Below are 18,343 nucleotides of genomic sequence, written 5' to 3' on the forward strand. Positions count from 1 at the left end.
GTGGGGGCCACTCTCTTCATACCGCCCAGTTAGTGTCCCCAGAACAGGGGATCGGGGTCCCTGGGTGTTACATGGAGCATCACTGGTATGAAAGGGAATCGGGGTCACCAGGTGTGCCATGGGGAATCAGAGTCACCAGGTGTGACATGGAGGATAGGGGTCACCGGGTGTAACAGGAGTTCGGAGTCACCAGGTGTGCCATGAGGAATTGGGGTCCCTGGGTGTGCCATGGGGGATTGGGGTCCCTAAGTGTGACACGGAGGAACATCAGGGTACCCAGGTGTGACATGGAGGAACATCAGGGTCCCCAACTGTGACATGGAAAAACATCAGGGTCTGACATAGAGGAACATTGGGGTCACTGAGTATGACAGCATGACATGGATGAACAGGAGGTCCCTGGGTGTGACATGGAGGAACATCAGGGTCAGTGGGTATGACAGCATGACATGGAGGAATATTGGGGTCCAAGGGTGTGACATGGAAAAACATCAAAGTCCCTGGGTGTGACACGGAGGGACATTAGGGTCCCCGAGTGTGACATGGAGGAATATGGGGGGTCACTGGGTATGAAAGCATAACATGGAGGAACCATCGGATCAGGGTCACTGGGTATGACATAGAGGAGTTTTTAACCCCTTCCCTTTTTTTTTTTTTTTTTTTTTGGGGGGGGGCGCAAGTAGCTGGTCTTGCCTAGGGCGTAAAATAGTCTAGCACCGGCCCTGGCGAGATCGCATGTAATTCGGAGCGCACTGCTCCTTCATTACATGTGATCTCATGTGCGGATGCGAGTTCAGCCATACACTTTGTATGGCTGAATTCGCAGCGCATCCGCACCAAACTCGCACATGAGACATTTTTTGAGCCGCCTCAGGATCGGATCGCACAGTGGTTCACAGTTGTGCGATCCGATCCTGTGCGAACTGTCAGATCGCACTGCGATATGCGATCAAACTGGGGGTGTCGTTAACATTTAATTGACACCCCTGCGTATCGCATATGGCAGTGTCAACTGCCTCTTGTGCAGATGCGATGCGGGAACAGGCTGCGAATACGCAGCCTTCCAGCATCGCACAAGTGTGAACCGGCACTTACACTCTGTTTGCTCATTATTATTTTAAACAAATGAAAAAAAAGGCATATTGAGTTTTTTTATTATTTTATCCGATTAATCGAAAAAATAATCGCCAACTAATCGATTATTAAAATAATCGTTAGTTGCAGCCCTAATAACTATCAAGACTTACAGTATCCTATTTTATAAGACTTGCTTTAAAATTTTCAATTTTTGCAGTAATCATGATTATCCCTAACAGAGCCCAATAATTATAAGCAAACAAGAATTTACCTTTTCCATAATTAATGACACGAGTTGCATAAATTCACTGTCAATCATAAATAAAAAATATACTTAAAAACAGATACCAGTTATGTGTGAAACCCAAGTTGGAATCTCTAATTCAGTGTAACCCTTTCTGTTTCTGTACTGTGCACATCCCGTGGATTCTGTTTTCCAAAACGTTTGCACACTCCAATAGTGCTTCTGCCTTACAGACCACTGCAATGATTATGACAGAATATACATAAGTAGATGCTGCCATAATTAAACAAAACACGCACAGGAAAGGACAATACAGAAAAATATAAAATCAAAATTTGTCACTCTATATACAACCAGTTGTAAAAAAACTATTATTGTATTCATATAAACAAAGATGATGCAAGTTGTCAATGGATTCTGTAACCTTCTTTAGTTTTTGGACATTAAACCATATCTGTCAGGCGGATTGAGACTGTTCAGTAACATCTAGAAACTTAAGCAAAATGAAAGGTCATAATAGGTTACCATTACATTTCTCACCTAGAAATAATCAAATAGTTAGTAACAAACATATATCAATCACATGTCATATGGCCACATTGTTTAATGAGAGTGCACTCTATTCTTCCCATATATAATGAGCTCATAATAATTAATAATTTTAATTTTCACCACGTGGATTTTCATAAAAGGACGTCCATTAAAAGTTGTCAATAATTTACCTTGGTTAAAACTCATTCCCAATAACCTTCATAGTGTGTTCATTACATTATATATCGATTCTATATCACCAATCATACTGAGTAACGATCACCATCTCTTACTCAAACCCAATTTACAGATCTAGCAACAGATCTGGTTCCTTCTGTGTCAACAAAAACCCATAAGCATTAAAAGACAAAACAAGAGAGACATACATTTTCAGTGAGCATTCATTATTGTCCTATCTTTTCCTTGATACTTGGTCACATATTTAGCATGTTATACAGAACCTGTCTGGTCAACTAACTTTGTTCAAACTACTTCCATTTCTAAAGAATGCACAGTTTTTATCAGTGGGTGGGGCTGTCTCGCTTTCCACGCCCAGTGGGCTGGAATGGAAAGACTAAAGGTTTTAAATAATTATAATAGTAATGGCTGCTTTTTGAAATCTAAAGGGCGTTAGCTTCAGTCAATTATTTTGTCTCTTTGTTTCCAAATAATCTTAAAGTTACACAAGACAAAAAAACTATTTTAACTAGAATTTTATATCTGTCAATATTTAAAACTTCCCTTACTTTTCAAAGCATTTGAACATCACATATTACATTATATTACTAATTTCTCATGTTCAAAACTCTCCTACGTTCACAATCAGACATTTAAAAGAGTGGAATTTCTTCCATCGGTCCTCCATCTCTCCCTCCCTCCTTTTCTAAAGGGAGGGGGAGGATTCTGCAGACAGCTTTCTCCTAACATTAAACTCTCACACACAAGTAGTAAAGCTTATGTTACCAATCAGCAATGCTTACATACACTTATACCATACACACGTTACCTCTCTGTCTGAATTCAGATAACATTGTCACATTTACAACAGAAACCTCAAAATGCATTCAATCATCTTCAATAAACAACATTTTCTCATCAGGGACCAAAATATTTACCGTGCTCCCTCTTAATAAAAGACAAACTTAACTGTATTACTTTCAAAAATAACCTGCTGCATCCTTCTCTAAAACAACTGTTCCAAATCCTCCCACTGTCATGGTTAGACAGAAATCACCTGCTTGACCATTAATTCACATTCTATCTGAAGATTTGTCATAAAGGTTTGGATAAAAAGTGATTTCATAGCATCATTAGTATCCAATCTTGCTGCCTTCTAGACCTTCATGAATCCCCTTGTTGTAGAAATTCAGCTACCTCTTTTAGCTTGATTCCTGACTCAGCCCATTCTTGCAACATTTATCTATCCTGATACTTAGGCCATGTGCATCTCCGTTTTCTCTGTTCCACGTTTTTAACACCCCCCTGTTAGGGCGGTTCCCTAGTGGGTTGTTTTCTTTAACACACAGGGACCCTTGCGCTTGTTTGCCACTTAGTATTTTCCCTTTCTTTACCCCTTTCTACTCACTTACTTTTCTTCTCTTCCTGGCCCTTCTTCTTCTAATCTGTTTCTCTCTCTTAGAGCTATCACTCGTCTTTTTCTTTCTTTTGTTTTCTTTCACTCCGGTAGTCCTTCCTCCTTGTCTCTCCACCCTCACCCGTTCACACCCCCTTTCTTCTTCACTCCCCACTTTCTTTCCGAGGGTCTAGTCTTTGCGCATCTGGGCACCCAGCCGAGCTTCCCCTTTCCTACCTCGGGCAGTGTCCTGCTCCCCCGTGTTACATTTGAGAATGGGTTTGTTGAAGATTGTAAACACAAACATAACAAACAAACATAAAAAAGAGGGCGCACTAGCCTAGCGCATTATCCTCAGTAAGCTTTTATTAATAAATTATTAAAAATGTCTACTCACAAACAAGTGATGTAAACCAGCATATCATATCCGACTGACAACGTCCATAATGTTGGAGTCCACTGTCTTAGTCTAGGAAATCGGCTGACGCATTTCGAGGCTGTACCTCTTCCTCAGAGCCTAGGGGCCATAACTGGACCCATGGTATTTATATCAAAAACGTTTCAAAGTGGCCTTAAAGGTGGAGGAGGGAATTCCTCCTCCACAGGTGTGGCCGCACAAATGTCATTATCTGAGGCCTGATGCACACTAGTTAATCAATGTACAAAACACAATAGCAATACACTGAATCAATACATCATAACATAAATCAATATGCACATAGAACCTATATGGATGGTAACTACTGGCATTCATAACTTACACACAGACTATTACCTACTGCAATACACAGTCGATTTTCATTGCATGCATTTTTGTTCACAGATCTAAACCGCAGAGCAATTTGGAACAGAGCATGTGTTTCAAGTGTGGGGGGAAAAAAGGAAGGAAAAAAGAAAAGGGTTTGCTTGTAACCAGAAAGTTTTTAGATGTAGCCTTCCATAAATAACCAGTAAAGCTTGTGTCCTCATAATAAAAAAAAAAAAAAACAGAGATGGAAAGTACATCGCTGGTTAATTAGGAACAAGGGTTGTGTGAGTGGGAACATCGTAGATGCTAATCAGTAAAGAGTGCTCATGTGTAGTCACCATAATTCACCTCTTGCTGGCCAAAGCTGTGGGGTGTCTGGTGTCCCACATTGCGCCAGTAGTGAGGGGAGGAGTGGAATGCACGCCATCCGAACACGGAAGGTTCATGCTTTCCATCTGGGTGACGTCCGCTCCGCCTGCGGGGTGTGAGACACATACCGATGTTCCGTGAAAAAACATACCCGTGAAAATTCCCTACCCTCGTCCCTTCTGGTGCACCTACGTCGCACCTATGTCATGGAACAGCTGAGCAGGTTACCATTGCGCATGCTCAGAGGTCCGGAGGGTAGGGAATTTTCACGGTAGTGTGTTGTAACGTTACACCGCATCAGCTGTTGCCGCGGTAACATTAAAACATCTCGGCTGCAACATGAAATAATGTCCGCTCCTACCCCTGTCACTTCCCTGATCTCGGCTACTAAATGTAAAAGCGGAGGCGGGTCTATGAAAATATAAATCACAGAGCCGAGATTTCCGTGATTTATATTTTCATACACCCGCCGCTTTTACATTTATTAGCCGAGATCAGGGAAGTGACAGGCGTAGGAGCGGAGATGATTTCATGTTGCAGCCGAGATGTTTTAATGTTACCGCGCAAATGCTGATGCAGTGTAACGTTACAACACACTACCCCGTCAAAATTCCCTACCCTCCGGACCTCTGAGCATGCGCAATGGTAACCTGCTCAGCTGTTCCATGACGTATGTGCACCGGAAGTGACGAGGTATGGAATTTTCACGAGGTATGGTTTTCTAACGTTACACCGCCGCTCCCAGAAGAGACGTGTTCCAGGAGAGCGACGTCATCATCACATGCAGCTCCTTGGACTTTGGATGCGGTCCGACCGGATGCCCAGGGTCGGTTTCTTCTACTCAAGGGAAAGATTATGGATGTACAGGTCCCTTTTGCCAATGTTTATTTCCCCAATTCTGGACATTCTCGGTTTCTACGGGACCTAGTCTAGACTCTGTTGGAGTTTACTGAGTGACTTCTTATCTTTGGTGGGGATTTTACTTTGGGATGGATCCTCCAATTAGATGTCTCTTGGGGCTCTTCTCATCTATCATATGCCTGCCTGAGAAGGCTGAAAGCTGACTTGTTACTCCTTCACCTCATAGACCCCTGGAGGCTGTTGCATCCCCAAGATCGGGACTATTCTTGCTTCTCTCAAGTGCACCACACTTAAGTCTCGACTATCTTTTAATACCGCACAAAGATCTCACTAGGGTGGTTTCCTCTCCAATTGATGCCATCTACCTCTAAGATCATGCCCCAATACACCTGACCCTCCGCATAGAATCATCTTACACAAACCCACCTTCTTGGGAGGGTTCATGAAGCTCTCCTACAGTCCCCAGAATCTTGTACTGCATTACGGACTGCGCTGTCGAATTACTTTACCACCAACAGTGACTCAGTAGACCATCCCCTTGTTCTGTGGGAGGCACATGAGAGGGTTACCTAATACAAATAGGGTCACATCTGAAACGTGAATGCTCTAACCTCACTGATGATCTCCTGGCAAAGCTGCAGTCACTGGAGGGTTGCCATAAAGCTACTCTGGCACGCTAAACTTACCAGGATTTGGTCAAGGTCCATGAGGAATTGCGGTCTCTTCTATTTCACAAAACAAAACGGAAATTGGCGTGGGCACAACAAACTATGTTTGAATTTTTTATCAGCCTGGAACGTTGTTAGCCCTTGCCTTGAGGGGATCCCGTACCAGGACTTATATCTCTTCCATTATGACAGCTGGGGGGAGGAAGTTGACCAACTTGAGGGAAATGCCAGCTGAATCTCGCTCCTTTTTTCAGGAAATTGGTATTGGAAAGGCGACTACTTCAGCAGCACCCCACCCGACCTTAGCATCTATTCAGTCCTATATAACATCGTCTGGCATGCTGTCTTGGTCAGTTGAGGCAAGGAGGGAGCTTGAGGAACCCATCACGGTTGAGGAACTGGGACTGGCACTAGTCAACTCCAGACCTAAGAAGGCCCCGGGGCCAGATGGTTTCACTCCGTCTTACTACAAGACCTTTTATGACATCCTTTCTCCACACCTGATTTTAGCCCTTAACGCGATCAAGGATGGTCAATTGGTGACAGTGGACTCTCTTAGAGCACATTTATCTCTGATTCATAAGGAGGGTATGGACCCGTCCCAGTATGGTAATTACCGTCCTATTGTGCTTTTGAACGTGGATCTTAAAATGTTTGCAAGAATTCTAGTGAACAGACTAATTCAACATATTCTCTATGTTGACCATATTCCCTAAGTTCCCCAGAAGGATGAGCGGCACTAGCACCGACACTCTGTTGTCTATCTGATTCATAATGACCAAGCAGGGTTTGTTCCCCTTAGGGAACCACGCGACAACACCATACGGGTCCTTTTGATAGTCAACTGGCAGTTCATTTGGGCTATTCTGACTCGTATCGGGCTGGGGCCCTCCATGATATCCTGGATACTTTCCCTTTATTCCCGTCCCTCTGCAGCGGTCAAAGTCAATGACTCCCGCTCTGACTTTTTTGAGATCACGAACGGAACCCGCCAGGGATGTCCGCTTTTGCCTCTGATTTTCATCCTCACCCTGGAGCCTTTCCTTTGTACTATCCGGTACATCCCTTCCTAACGTAGTACAAACCCTCCAACGTTACGGCGCATTGTCGTTTTTCTTTGCCCTGCCCATCTCCCTTGATCACACCACAATGGAGGGACTCCGGCTGTCTGCTCATTTCAGTTAGCAACAGACTCTCTTCGTTACCTTGGAGTGAACATTACAACCGATCCTGCGGCAAATTTTATCCCCCTCCTTTCGCAAATTAAGGATGATCTGACCCACTGGCACTCTCTCAACCTTACATGGTTTGGTAGGTGCAGCGCTCTTAAAAGGACTATCCTACCCAGGATTTTGTACTTGATGCAGGCCCTTCCCGTGCGGCTTCCATCTATCTTTTTTTAAATGATTCGACGCCCTGTTTCGGGAGTTTGTTTGGTCACATCGAAGACCGCGCATTCAACTTCAGCTTCTTTATCTACCAAAGTCTTGGGGGGGGGGGTCTGGGATTACCGAATGTGGAGGCCTACTCTAGAGCAGCTCATTTAACCAGACTAATAGTCTGGCATTGCCATGCCAAGGCAAAAAGGTGGGTAGCCATGGAAATGGAGGACTCGGGCAACGCTGCGAAAAGCTGGCCTTGGACTTTGTCACCTATCCCAAAAGAAATAAGCAGCCACCCCACCTTGGGCAGCACGCTTATGGTCGTTAGGGAGGCTTTCCTCCACACTGCAGTCTCCCCTCATCCTTCCCCGATGGTGCCCATCTTGGGCAACCCAGATTTTCCCTCGGGTCTTGGGGTTGTGGGGTTCCTTGGACTGCTCTGAGGGCCAACTTCACCTTTGGAACTTTCTTGGGAGTGATGGAAATCTCTCCCCTGAAATTCTGTCTAGAGCTGCCGACCCTCCACTGGACTTTTGGAGCCGTCTTCAGCTCTGGCATTTCCTCCATAAATGTCTGTCTTCCGGGTATCTTTCGCCAATTGACTGACATAGAGCGTGTGGAACCGCCCACCCGTAAATTCCCCTCCTTTTCTGGCACACTGGGAGCCTGACTTGAACACCAAGTTCACGGAAGCTCAAAAAGAAAAGATCCTTCATTTTGCACAAAAATCATCAATCACTAAGGTTCAAGAAACAGGTTACAAGATTCCCATGAGGTGGTATAGGGTGCCCTCCATTTTACATTGTTTTTTCCCACAAGTATCAGATAAGTGTTGGGATCTTGATAGAGGGACCATGTTTCCTATTTTTTGGGAATGTCCACAAATTAAACCATTCTGGCGAGCAGTGACTGACACCATCAAACACCTAACCAATGTAGACTTAGTGGACGACCCTGTGGCATGCCTGCTCCATCTCACCCGAAGGCCCATCAAAAAATATAAGGCATCTCTGACTGTTCAGCTCTAAAACGTAGCCAAGGCGTGTATACCCCTCTGCTGGAGATCAGCTGTTCCACCCACGAGGTCTCTTTGGTTTTCCAAGGTTAATAAACTCAGGGACATGGAGGATATGTCAGCCACCTTTATATAATCGGGAGAGCCTCTTCCAGGACAAATGGGCAACACTTTACCCTTACTGACGCCTACTTGCAGGAATTTCGGCATCCTGTCTGAGGGATGGGGGGGGGGGGGGGTTGGGCCTGGGGAGCCTCGATACAACTTTTTCATGTCTCCTTCACCCCTCTCCCTATTTCCCTTGCATTTCTTCTTCTCCTTTCTCTTCTTTCCTTATATACCCTGTGCATTATTATTAGAAGATCCTCGTTTATTTAAATAAATTTTGTATTTATTAAACATCTTCATTTATTTGAGATCTTTCTGCTCATTTACCCCTAATCCTAGAACTAATTTTGACTAATACCTCTGTTTCAAAAAAGATTTGTTTACCTTTGATTGTACAGGGGTTCTGCTCACTGGTCGACACATTTGTCGCCGGCTTATTTAATACTTCCTCAATCAGTTGTCAATTATCCTGTTTATTTTTTTTGTAAATGGCATCTCTGTGCGGTGCATACTATTGCACTATATACTTTCTCTACAATTATATTGTATGTTTTTCACTATACTTTCATGCTCTGTGGTTAACCAGAGCTGTTATCCCTTAAACATTGTATGTTATGTACTGTGTCATTTTATATTGTGCCATTTCACATGTTTTGTACCACAACCTTTGACTAAATAAAGAAATTAAAAAAACTCTCATAGGCATGAGCGGATCTGCCTCTGTCTCCCCAAGGATCTGATAAGGAGATTCTGGCTAAAGGAAGGAGGGGGAAAGGTCAACTGTGGCTATGCTGCCTTATGACAAAATGGCATGAGAAACTTGTGATGTGAACAAAATGGCTACTACGCACAGCTATTCGTGGGCCCAGTACGCATGTCCATTACAGTGATATTGACCAAATTTTCTGCATGTGTACATTTCTTGTGCATGTGCTTTAAATTTGTGACTGATGATTGATTCACCTGCAGTAAATGTTTGGTGAATGTCACATTCACTGATAAGTATACCCCTTAAAGCAACAGTCTTTAAACTATGGCCCTCCAGTTGTTCAGGAACTAAAATTCCCATCATGCCTAGTCATGTCTGTGAATGTCAGAGTTTTACAATGCCTCATGGGATGTGTAGTTCCGTAACAGTTGGAGGGCCGTAGTTTAAGGATCCCTGCCTTTAAAGTATCTAATAAAAGTAGGATTACAGTGCAGGCTACATCAATACCAATGTGCTGGAGGTCCAGTTACAATAGAATCAAAAAGTATATATTATATAATCAAATAAAAAATACCTGTTTTGGACCATTTTTTTATATGTAACTTGTTTCTTTTCAGAAAGGACACATGCATGCTGGTTACAAAGATCTTATGGAAAATTTTCAGCTTCTTGTGAGCAACCTAAACAGAGAAAGGAATGAGAAGGATGTAAAGCTTGTCCTTAACCTCTTCCAGTCTTTCCTGGATGAGTTTACTCGTGGATACACAAAGAGAGATGACAACGAACCACACAAGGTTAAATTTTTTATTAATTTTAGTGGGCATCCTGTTTCACACATGTATACTAGAAACAGTAAGCCTGTCCTTTTCCTAGTTTTAAATTGTTGCTTAGAAAATATTTCAGGCAATCATACAGTTAAAGGTACTTTTTGTCACTAATGAATCTGGCAATATAAACAGCAGAACAGTGGGGCAATAATTAACTGTAACAATAAATTAATTTGGCTTAGCTTTGTGGATTTTTTTCAAACTGTAAAATATTAAGGGCCCTTTCACACGGGCGCTCCGTATGTCCGCAAATCATCCTATTTTTTTGCGGATGATTTGCGGACATAATGTAAGTCTATGGCATTGCGGATGTCAGCGGAATACCATCCGCTGACATCCGATTTTCCTCCTGTCAGTTCTGTTCCGTTTCTTGGAACAGAAAAAATCCTATTTTTGTTCCGTTCAAAAAACGAAAAGGAAGGAAAATCGGATGTCAGCGGTGTCATCCGCTGACATCCGCAATCCCCCATAGACTTACATTAGGTCCGCATATCATCCGCAAACGGATGGGATGATATGCGGACCTTCGGAGCGGATGACAGAAATGTCATCCGCTCCGTGAAGAAAAAAAAAAAAAAAAAAGTCCCGCAGCGGACCTTTCACACGGAGTGGCCGTGTGAAAGAGCCCTAATCCATAAAAAATGCAATCCTACTTCACCTGCTTGGGTAGCTTAAGGTACATGGCTGTACAGGATTTCTTCTTCCTGTCGGTAACATCCGCTTATATTTTTCACTTAATGTATGTTCCATGTCAGCGGTACCAGCCTGTTGTGGATGTAAGCATGACTTCTCTGTTTATATTTGTTCTTGGCATATGACAAAGTTGCTATGTTTCTGCTAGATTCATATTTTTGTAAATCAACATTACATTTTAATAAAAACATACTTCACTCCATGAATTGTTTTTTTTAAGTTGCATAAAATAAGCATATTGCTTTACATATTCTTAAAGGAACAAGATGGTGGATTAAGAACTTGGATAGTTTTAGAAGTCAAACTATACAGCATGGCGTGTTGCTGAGTTTTGATTTATGAATCCAATAGCAAAAGCCTGGCATCACAAAACCTTTTCTGCCTCTTTTCAAACATTCTTTACTATTTTTTACATTTTTAATCAATTGAGAATATGTAATACATGTTTTACATTTTCAGAACCAGATAATTTAAAAGGATGATTTCAGCTTCGTGAACATTTTCTTTGTTACACACACTTTGTTAGGATGGAACATGTAGCATGTTCCCGCTCCTGCAGTGGCTTGGTGATACGAGCCCTCTGTGTGACCGCATTATGGGTTAAAGTTCACTGTACCAGCTGACACTTTTTGAAAAGAGCGTGGCCATGCAGAGTTCTGTAAATGAATGAACTACCAACCTCCTTTGCTGCTGTCCACTTTTAGTTCTCCATGAACTACCATGGCGCTGTTGAGCACTCTGGTAGTTCATTGAGTCTTCCTGTTAGTGTGAAACTCCCTGCTCGTGTGATGTATCCATGCTCCTTAAAAAAATAAATAAATAAAAAATTAGTAAATGCACATTTCGTTACCTGCAAAAAAATGTGCATTTATTATTTATTTTTTTTTAAAAGGGGAACTTATCCTTTCAATCCCCATCATCCATACATTTTTATAATTTTCACTCTGTTCCTCACAAGGTCACAGAATTCAAGTACACCTATTGTAGCATTAGTTACAGGTGTTTATTGGTGTGTAATTCTAAATTATATATGGCCAGTGCTCCGAGTTAAAACCCCCAAATTCCCCACACAGTGTCTTTGCTGGTTATTGAATGTCTGTAAACATTTTGTGAAAATTAAAAAGAAATTGTCCATTTATCCTCCGTGTGAAATTCAGAGAAAATACACTCCACAAATAATCTGACCCTCCTACATAAATGCACCTTATCAGGAATGTGAATAAATATGTGAATGACCACCAGGTGTCACTCTTCCTCTTCCAACTATTCATTTACTTCTTGTTTCCTCCTATAAGTATGTAAAGGTCAACAGAAACAATCATAGTGTAGTTTTTTCAACACAAACCACTAACAAAGTGAATTTGTGCTCACATAAGTATAAAGTGCAGTGCTTAATTAAACCATGTGTGCACACAATGTTCTTATCAATCCAATGTGCTGCACCCACATGCAATGGGCTCTTACCAAACAGGGTCACCCATAGATCACATAAGGTCATAAGGAACATGTCATGGTGATCTCCCTTGAACACCTCATTTGCCTCCAAAAGATGTTAGAAAACAAGCAGCCCACAGTGTAGTATAATCAAGAATCGACTGCTTTATTAAAACAATACAGGCTTACATAAGAAGAGGAAATGGTAACCAGTACGCTTAGTAACAAAATGCAGAATCCCCTTTCTGGTTCCGTGCTGACATCCCTTCCTCAATGCGTTTTGTGAGGAAATTGAGGGTTGTAACTCTGATCGCTGGAAATATATAATTTGTAATTGCAGAACCTGTCGGGGGAGATTGATTCCAGCTGTCAGGGGAATTTCAACTGATTTGATATTTGAGAGATTGTCCTAAACGCTGATTTTATATTTGTAAATGTCTATTGGTGTGTAAAATGGGGTGAAATTACGAAACTGTTCACCACCTTACTGCTTTTTGGTATCTTTGAGTATATTGTGGCACACACATGGTCTGACAGATTTTTCTTGAACTGCAGAGATGTGTAAATAGCATTTCTTTTCATTTACACAGCACATTTAATAATAATTAGAAAGCGTATGTGCACCCAAGTGTGATATACAAAAATATGAAATTAGGAGAAAGATAGAAAATACTGTATTGTTAGCCTGATAGCAATGACATTACAAATGGTTAGGAATATTACACAATAAAGCCTTGTAAAATCCTGTCTTATTATTTGCTATTAATGGATGATGTTTGTATCTTTAGCAGAGAAAATCTCAGAAAAAGAAGAGGAAACCAGATCAAAATGTGAGCTTTCTTCTGTTTATATCCAAACTCTCTCTAGCAATTTACCCCTTCTTAATCACAGGCCTTTAAGCCGTTTATATTTGGTTTTAGGGCATCTGACTTGAAAGGCAGGGCATTTTAAATTGGGACAAAACATTGTAGCTTTAGATCCATTATGATGGGTTTCTGCTCCCACCGTCAGGTGATTGGTCACCAGCATGAAGACAGGAAATCCTCTCTCAGGCATAATCCCTCCCAGCTAGGCATAGCTTCAGTTTTTTTGCTAGTGTAATAGTTAAGGTCATGTGTGTGCAGTCTCAAGACCATATTATGGGCTCTTTGGTCATAAAACTTCTGCCTTTTTTATATTTAGGTTTAAATCCACTTTAGATGCTAATGGTGACCAAAGGCTAGGTGCCAGTAATTACCATCTTTCAATATCTCCTTCTATTTCAGTTGTATTAAAGGGCACCATTTAGGTTGGCATGCATTTGCTTATGTGTAGGCAGAAATAGTTTTTAAAAATATTTTTGTTAAGTTTCTTAAACCTTAAATGCATACCTCCTAGCTTTTTTAAAGGGAATTGGCAGATTAAAATTTAACAAGCTGGTAATCCATTGTTCATTTGCCAATATTGAGAAAATGAGCAGCCTGTTGGAACCTGAGAATGAATGAGGGTGTAAAATGGTCGGTGACTGTCCCTCATGGAGGGGTAACTAATGATTTTGTGTTATCCACAGTTCTAGATGTCAAACATTCCACACTTTTTGTTTTTTAAGTTGATACACCAGTATAGAAGTTATGGAATTAAATAAAACTAGTCCTTTTGCACTCTTTATTTGCAGGTGGAATCCAATGGACATGTATTTATGAGCTATCAAGTATCCATTGGGCAGTCCTGTGAACATTGCACATCAACCATCTGGCCTATGGAGAAGGCATATCTTTGCAGTGGTAAGTTTAAATATGTTAAAAGAAGTTTGTTAAAGGTTAAGTTCACCTTTTCTTAAAAAATGAAAAGGTAAACTAACTCCGAACACCCTCCCCACCTCTTCTTCCCCCTGGTGCCCTCAACTTCTCACATAGACCCACCACCCCGCCAACAATGTAATGAGCCATACACTTTAAAACCCTGGTGATCCTGCTTGGCTGCGCTGCTGATGAAATGCTTTACCGCTGTAACTGTTTGGAATAGGCAGGACAGCACCATGCATATGCACTGCTCTGACATCATCAGGTCGCACAAGCTTGGTTGATTGTGACACACTTGTACCCAGCGTGTCTTGCAGCAACATCTTTTTTAAGGGCAAAGCAGCACATGGACACAGTAGCAGCTTAGTTATAATCACAATTGGTATTGGGGCACCTGCTGTGGGGGTCTTTGTCACCATCAAGTGTCTTGGTTCTTACCAGAAACTCCTTAGTTGGTTGGCTATTCCCATATTGGAGGTTACAGGTCTATTACCTTAAGCGAGCCATGGCACTTCGCAGGCAGAGAGGTGGGGGAGGAAAAATGGGGAGGGCTACCAAATACCTCTTTCAGCTAGGGAGGACCCCTCTGCATACAGTAGTTGGTGCTGCAGTGGCTCTCCTGTGGGTCAGTTAAGTTCTGAATCCCTGCCCTTACCTAGTATTTTCACTGTTGTAGTTCCTTTTGTTTCTAGGGAGAAATTTTCAGTGGCCATTGCTGATTTGCATGAACAGCTTTCAGGGGTTCTCACTTGCTTGGAATGCAAACATGTGTGCTTTCCTTCCCCCTTCTTTTGCAGGAGGGTGAGGTGTTGGAGGGGAATCTTCTGGATGAAGAGGAGGTGGAAGCTGGTGAGGATGCTGGAATCCTCTTAGTCTTCCCAGGAGGAGTCTAAGGTTCCAGGGTTGTCTCAATTGCAAATGACTGATCTATCTTCACAGGGGTTGCCCCAAAAAATATGACCGGGTTTAGGGTCGATGGCTAGAGGACTCCCGCACATGCACTGGCCAGGTGTGAGTGGACCCTCCCTCCTTTAGATCACTCGACACGGGTTGATGGCATTTGATGTGTATCCTCCCTTTGAAGAAGCCCCCACATTATTGTTATGGACTTGGGGTTGTGCTTAGGCCTCTTTTTTCTTTTCATATTCTTTGTATGCCTGTATTTATCACAGTTGTATAATACTGCTGTTAGATGCTCAGTTGCCTGAATGTTTACAATTTTAAACCTACTTTCCTGAACGCAATGCTGTATACTGTTTTGCATAATGGTTTACCATATAGTTTTGTCTGTTATTTCTCAATAAACTGCGTTTTGAAAGTCAATTGCAAAAGACAGCCGGCGTCCTGGCTGACGCAGTACACAGTTTTAAAATTACGATTTGCAGGTATCCTCTTCTCCTAAAGTCAATGGATCAGGGTCCTTGCTGCCGCCTAAGAATCACAAACCTTTTCCTGTGCATCCTTGTTTGCAGTAAGTAGTGTGGAGGAGGAATTCTACAGCAATGGGGTTCTCCTTCTGTTGCCATCCATGGATTTACTGATACACCTGACTCCCAAGACCAGATTGGCTCTAGAATGGTGGATTTTTATGCAAATGCTGGATGCCAGAAAATCTTTTCTTCCAATGACTTGGGATGTTTTGGTGATCAATGCCAGCTTGCTGGGTTGGCAAGGTGTTCTGGAGAGGCTACAAGTTTAGGAAACGGTCGTTGGAAGAAACAGAGGTTGCCAACCAACCTCCTGGAACTTCAGGCAACTTGACTGGCTGACAGATTATTGCTTCAACACTGGTCTGCCTGTACTCTGGGTCCCCTCATCAGGGTGTAGCTATACAAGGCATGGCTGTGGTTATACATCAAGTTGTGTCGTTTTTAAGACAAAGTGGACCTGATCTTGTCCTTTGCAGAACTTCATGTTTCAACGATGTCTGCTATGCACATTCCCGGTGTGGAAAACTGGCAGGTGGACTTTCTCACTCGTCAACAGCTGGGCTCTTCTACCAGAGGTGCTTGCAGCAATTTATTTGTGGTGGAGGATGCTGAATGTGTATCACTTGGCATCCAGATTGAACAACAAGCTGGACCGGCTTAGTATCCCAGACCAGGGATATTCAGGCGTTTGTAGCGTTTGCCCTATTGACTCCTTGGTATTAGTTCTCCCTGATTTATGCCTTTTAACTATTAAGAAGATTTGAGATAATGGACGTTGTGAATTATGATGCACTGTATTTGATTTATTTGTATTAATCATTCATGGTTGAATGATATTACTTTTGTTTATATTTAAACACAAGGTAATGGAAAGACCCTGTATAGAGCAGCGCTCTTTACATACACTTTATCACTATTTATAGGCACATCACATTCTAGAGCAGCACCCCACATTATTACATTTTTTTCACCTACACCATAAGCGTGGGAATAAATTATTAAAATGGTTTACACACTCATATTCTTTTGCTTTATTCCAGTGATTATGATCACACCAGCTCATCCAAAGAGAACTTTGTATATAGACATCATGAGGTTGATCTACTAAGAGTGGAGAGTGCAAAATCTGGTGCAGCTGTGCGTGGTAGCCAATAAGATTCTAACTTCAGCCTGCTGCATGTAGTTCTTACATCCATGGCAGTAAAAGGGTTAAAGGACTTGTGCTTTCAATAAATTATATTTTTAATTTAATTAATGTTGAAAATATCCAAGTTCATTTCTGACTGTTTCTTTTCTATGCCAATCAGCCTGCAAGACAATATGCCACAAGAAATGTCTGAGTAAGATTCAGTACCGCTGTGCACCTGTCGGAGTAAAAAGTGTAAGTGTTATGCAATAGGTTTCATTACATGTGCTCACTAAGCAGGGGAGCATGTAATCACAGCTGGAATTTCTTAATATTTAATTTAACTTTAGATGCCTGTTGCGGTTTTTTTTCCATGATTGTATTTGATGTACAGATTTTTAAATATGTCCTATATTTAAAGAAGAAGTTTCCTTTAAATAAATGAATAATAATTTTTTTTGTAGGTAAAAAAAATGCATTTATTTTTTGTTGCAGGAGCCTTTAAAGAATTGCACCAGCATTTAGTAGTTTGCTGAGGCCATGCAGGTCTCCTGTCAGCGTATCCTGTCGCCTGTCAGTGTATCTGCTTGCTCATTCCTCGATACATTCTGAAAGGAAGAATCAATGAACTACCATGGCGCTCACAGCCAACAGCCACAAAGGATGTTGAGACCTGTAGTTCATTCATACACAGCCCTCTGTGTGTATGAATGACGCGGCTTTGTGGGCAGAGCCCTGCACAGCTGCACTGTTTTCAAAAAGGGACAGCTAGTACCGGAAACTTCTCCCTGTACTGTTTTCACATGGAGAACGAGTGGCGGGCGGCAGCTGCAGCAGTGGGAACATGTTACATGTTTCACCCTAAAAACAGTGGAACATGTAATATGTTCCCAAAGGTTATCCCCCTTGTCGTTTATTAAAGCGGAAATAAATGTAAGAATTAAATAAAAAATGCAAACCGATAGGTCTCCCTATTGGTCTCTTGTGCCCTAAATCCTTTTCCCTTTCCCTTCCTACCAATGTTTGTGTACACTGAGCAACACATGCACAGTTCAGAGTACATTTATGACACATCTCTGTACTGAGATGACCTAACTCCTGTGCACATGCATTGCAGTTACATCACCCTAGTCCTGCCAGTCAAGTGGGTGAAAAGTCAGAACTGACACTGCAGGAAATTGCTTGTAAGGCAAGTCTGGCATAATGTGTTATTATGCTGCTCATACTAGCACATTATGGGGAAAATGCCTAATTGTATTTATTTATTTATTTATTTTAGAAAGTTTAAGTTCACATTAAAATTAAGCCCTGGTTTACACCAGTAGGGCTTTGAAATCGTGCTACTTACATAGATTTCAATGCAAGTCGCACAGAAGTAGTGCAGGAACCCTTTTCAAAGTTGCTGCGACATGAGTCACGGGGATTTGAACGGTTCCATTGCCGGCAATAGGGTGTGACCTGTCATGCAATTTTGAACTGTCAGATCCCATGACAAATCACACTGGTGTGAACCAGGGCTAAGGCTCCTTTCACACAGGTATTATAAATTCAGTCATGTTTTTTCACAGAAAAACTGTTTCCACTTACATCAGTTTTCAGTTCAGTTTTCAGTTCAGTTTTTAGTTCAGTTTTCATCCATTTTTTTTATCTGCCTGCTTGTGTCCTTAACAACTATGACTCATCTCTGCTGTCAGCCTGGGACTCTCCACTGACTGTAGAATGTAAACAAAGGAGCTGTTAGTAAATCATTTTTTTTTAAATGGTGTG

General features: G+C 41.9%; 1 protein-coding gene across 10 annotated transcripts in view; it reads left to right on the forward strand.

Moving 5' to 3' along the window:
- MYO9B (myosin IXB) overlaps window positions 1–18,343 on the forward strand; it is a 296,901-nt gene that overhangs the window by 250,209 nt on the left and 28,349 nt on the right. For 9 of the 10 annotated variants that reach the window (XM_082260874.1, XM_082260880.1, XM_082260882.1 and 6 more), the window contains 4 exons: window positions 9,903–10,079; window positions 13,028–13,069; window positions 13,894–14,002; window positions 16,758–16,831. In XM_082260874.1, coding sequence (XP_082117000.1) covers window positions 9,903–10,079; window positions 13,028–13,069; window positions 13,894–14,002; window positions 16,758–16,831 — 402 coding nt within the window. The remainder of the gene's footprint in view (window positions 1–9,902; window positions 10,080–13,027; window positions 13,070–13,893; window positions 14,003–16,757; window positions 16,832–18,343) is intronic. The other variant, XM_082260879.1, reaches the window with a different exon arrangement.

The sequence above is a fragment of the Pelophylax lessonae genome (genome assembly GCF_965119305.1).
Source record: "Pelophylax lessonae genome assembly, chromosome: 1".
Taxonomy (NCBI): domain Eukaryota; kingdom Metazoa; phylum Chordata; class Amphibia; order Anura; family Ranidae; genus Pelophylax; species Pelophylax lessonae.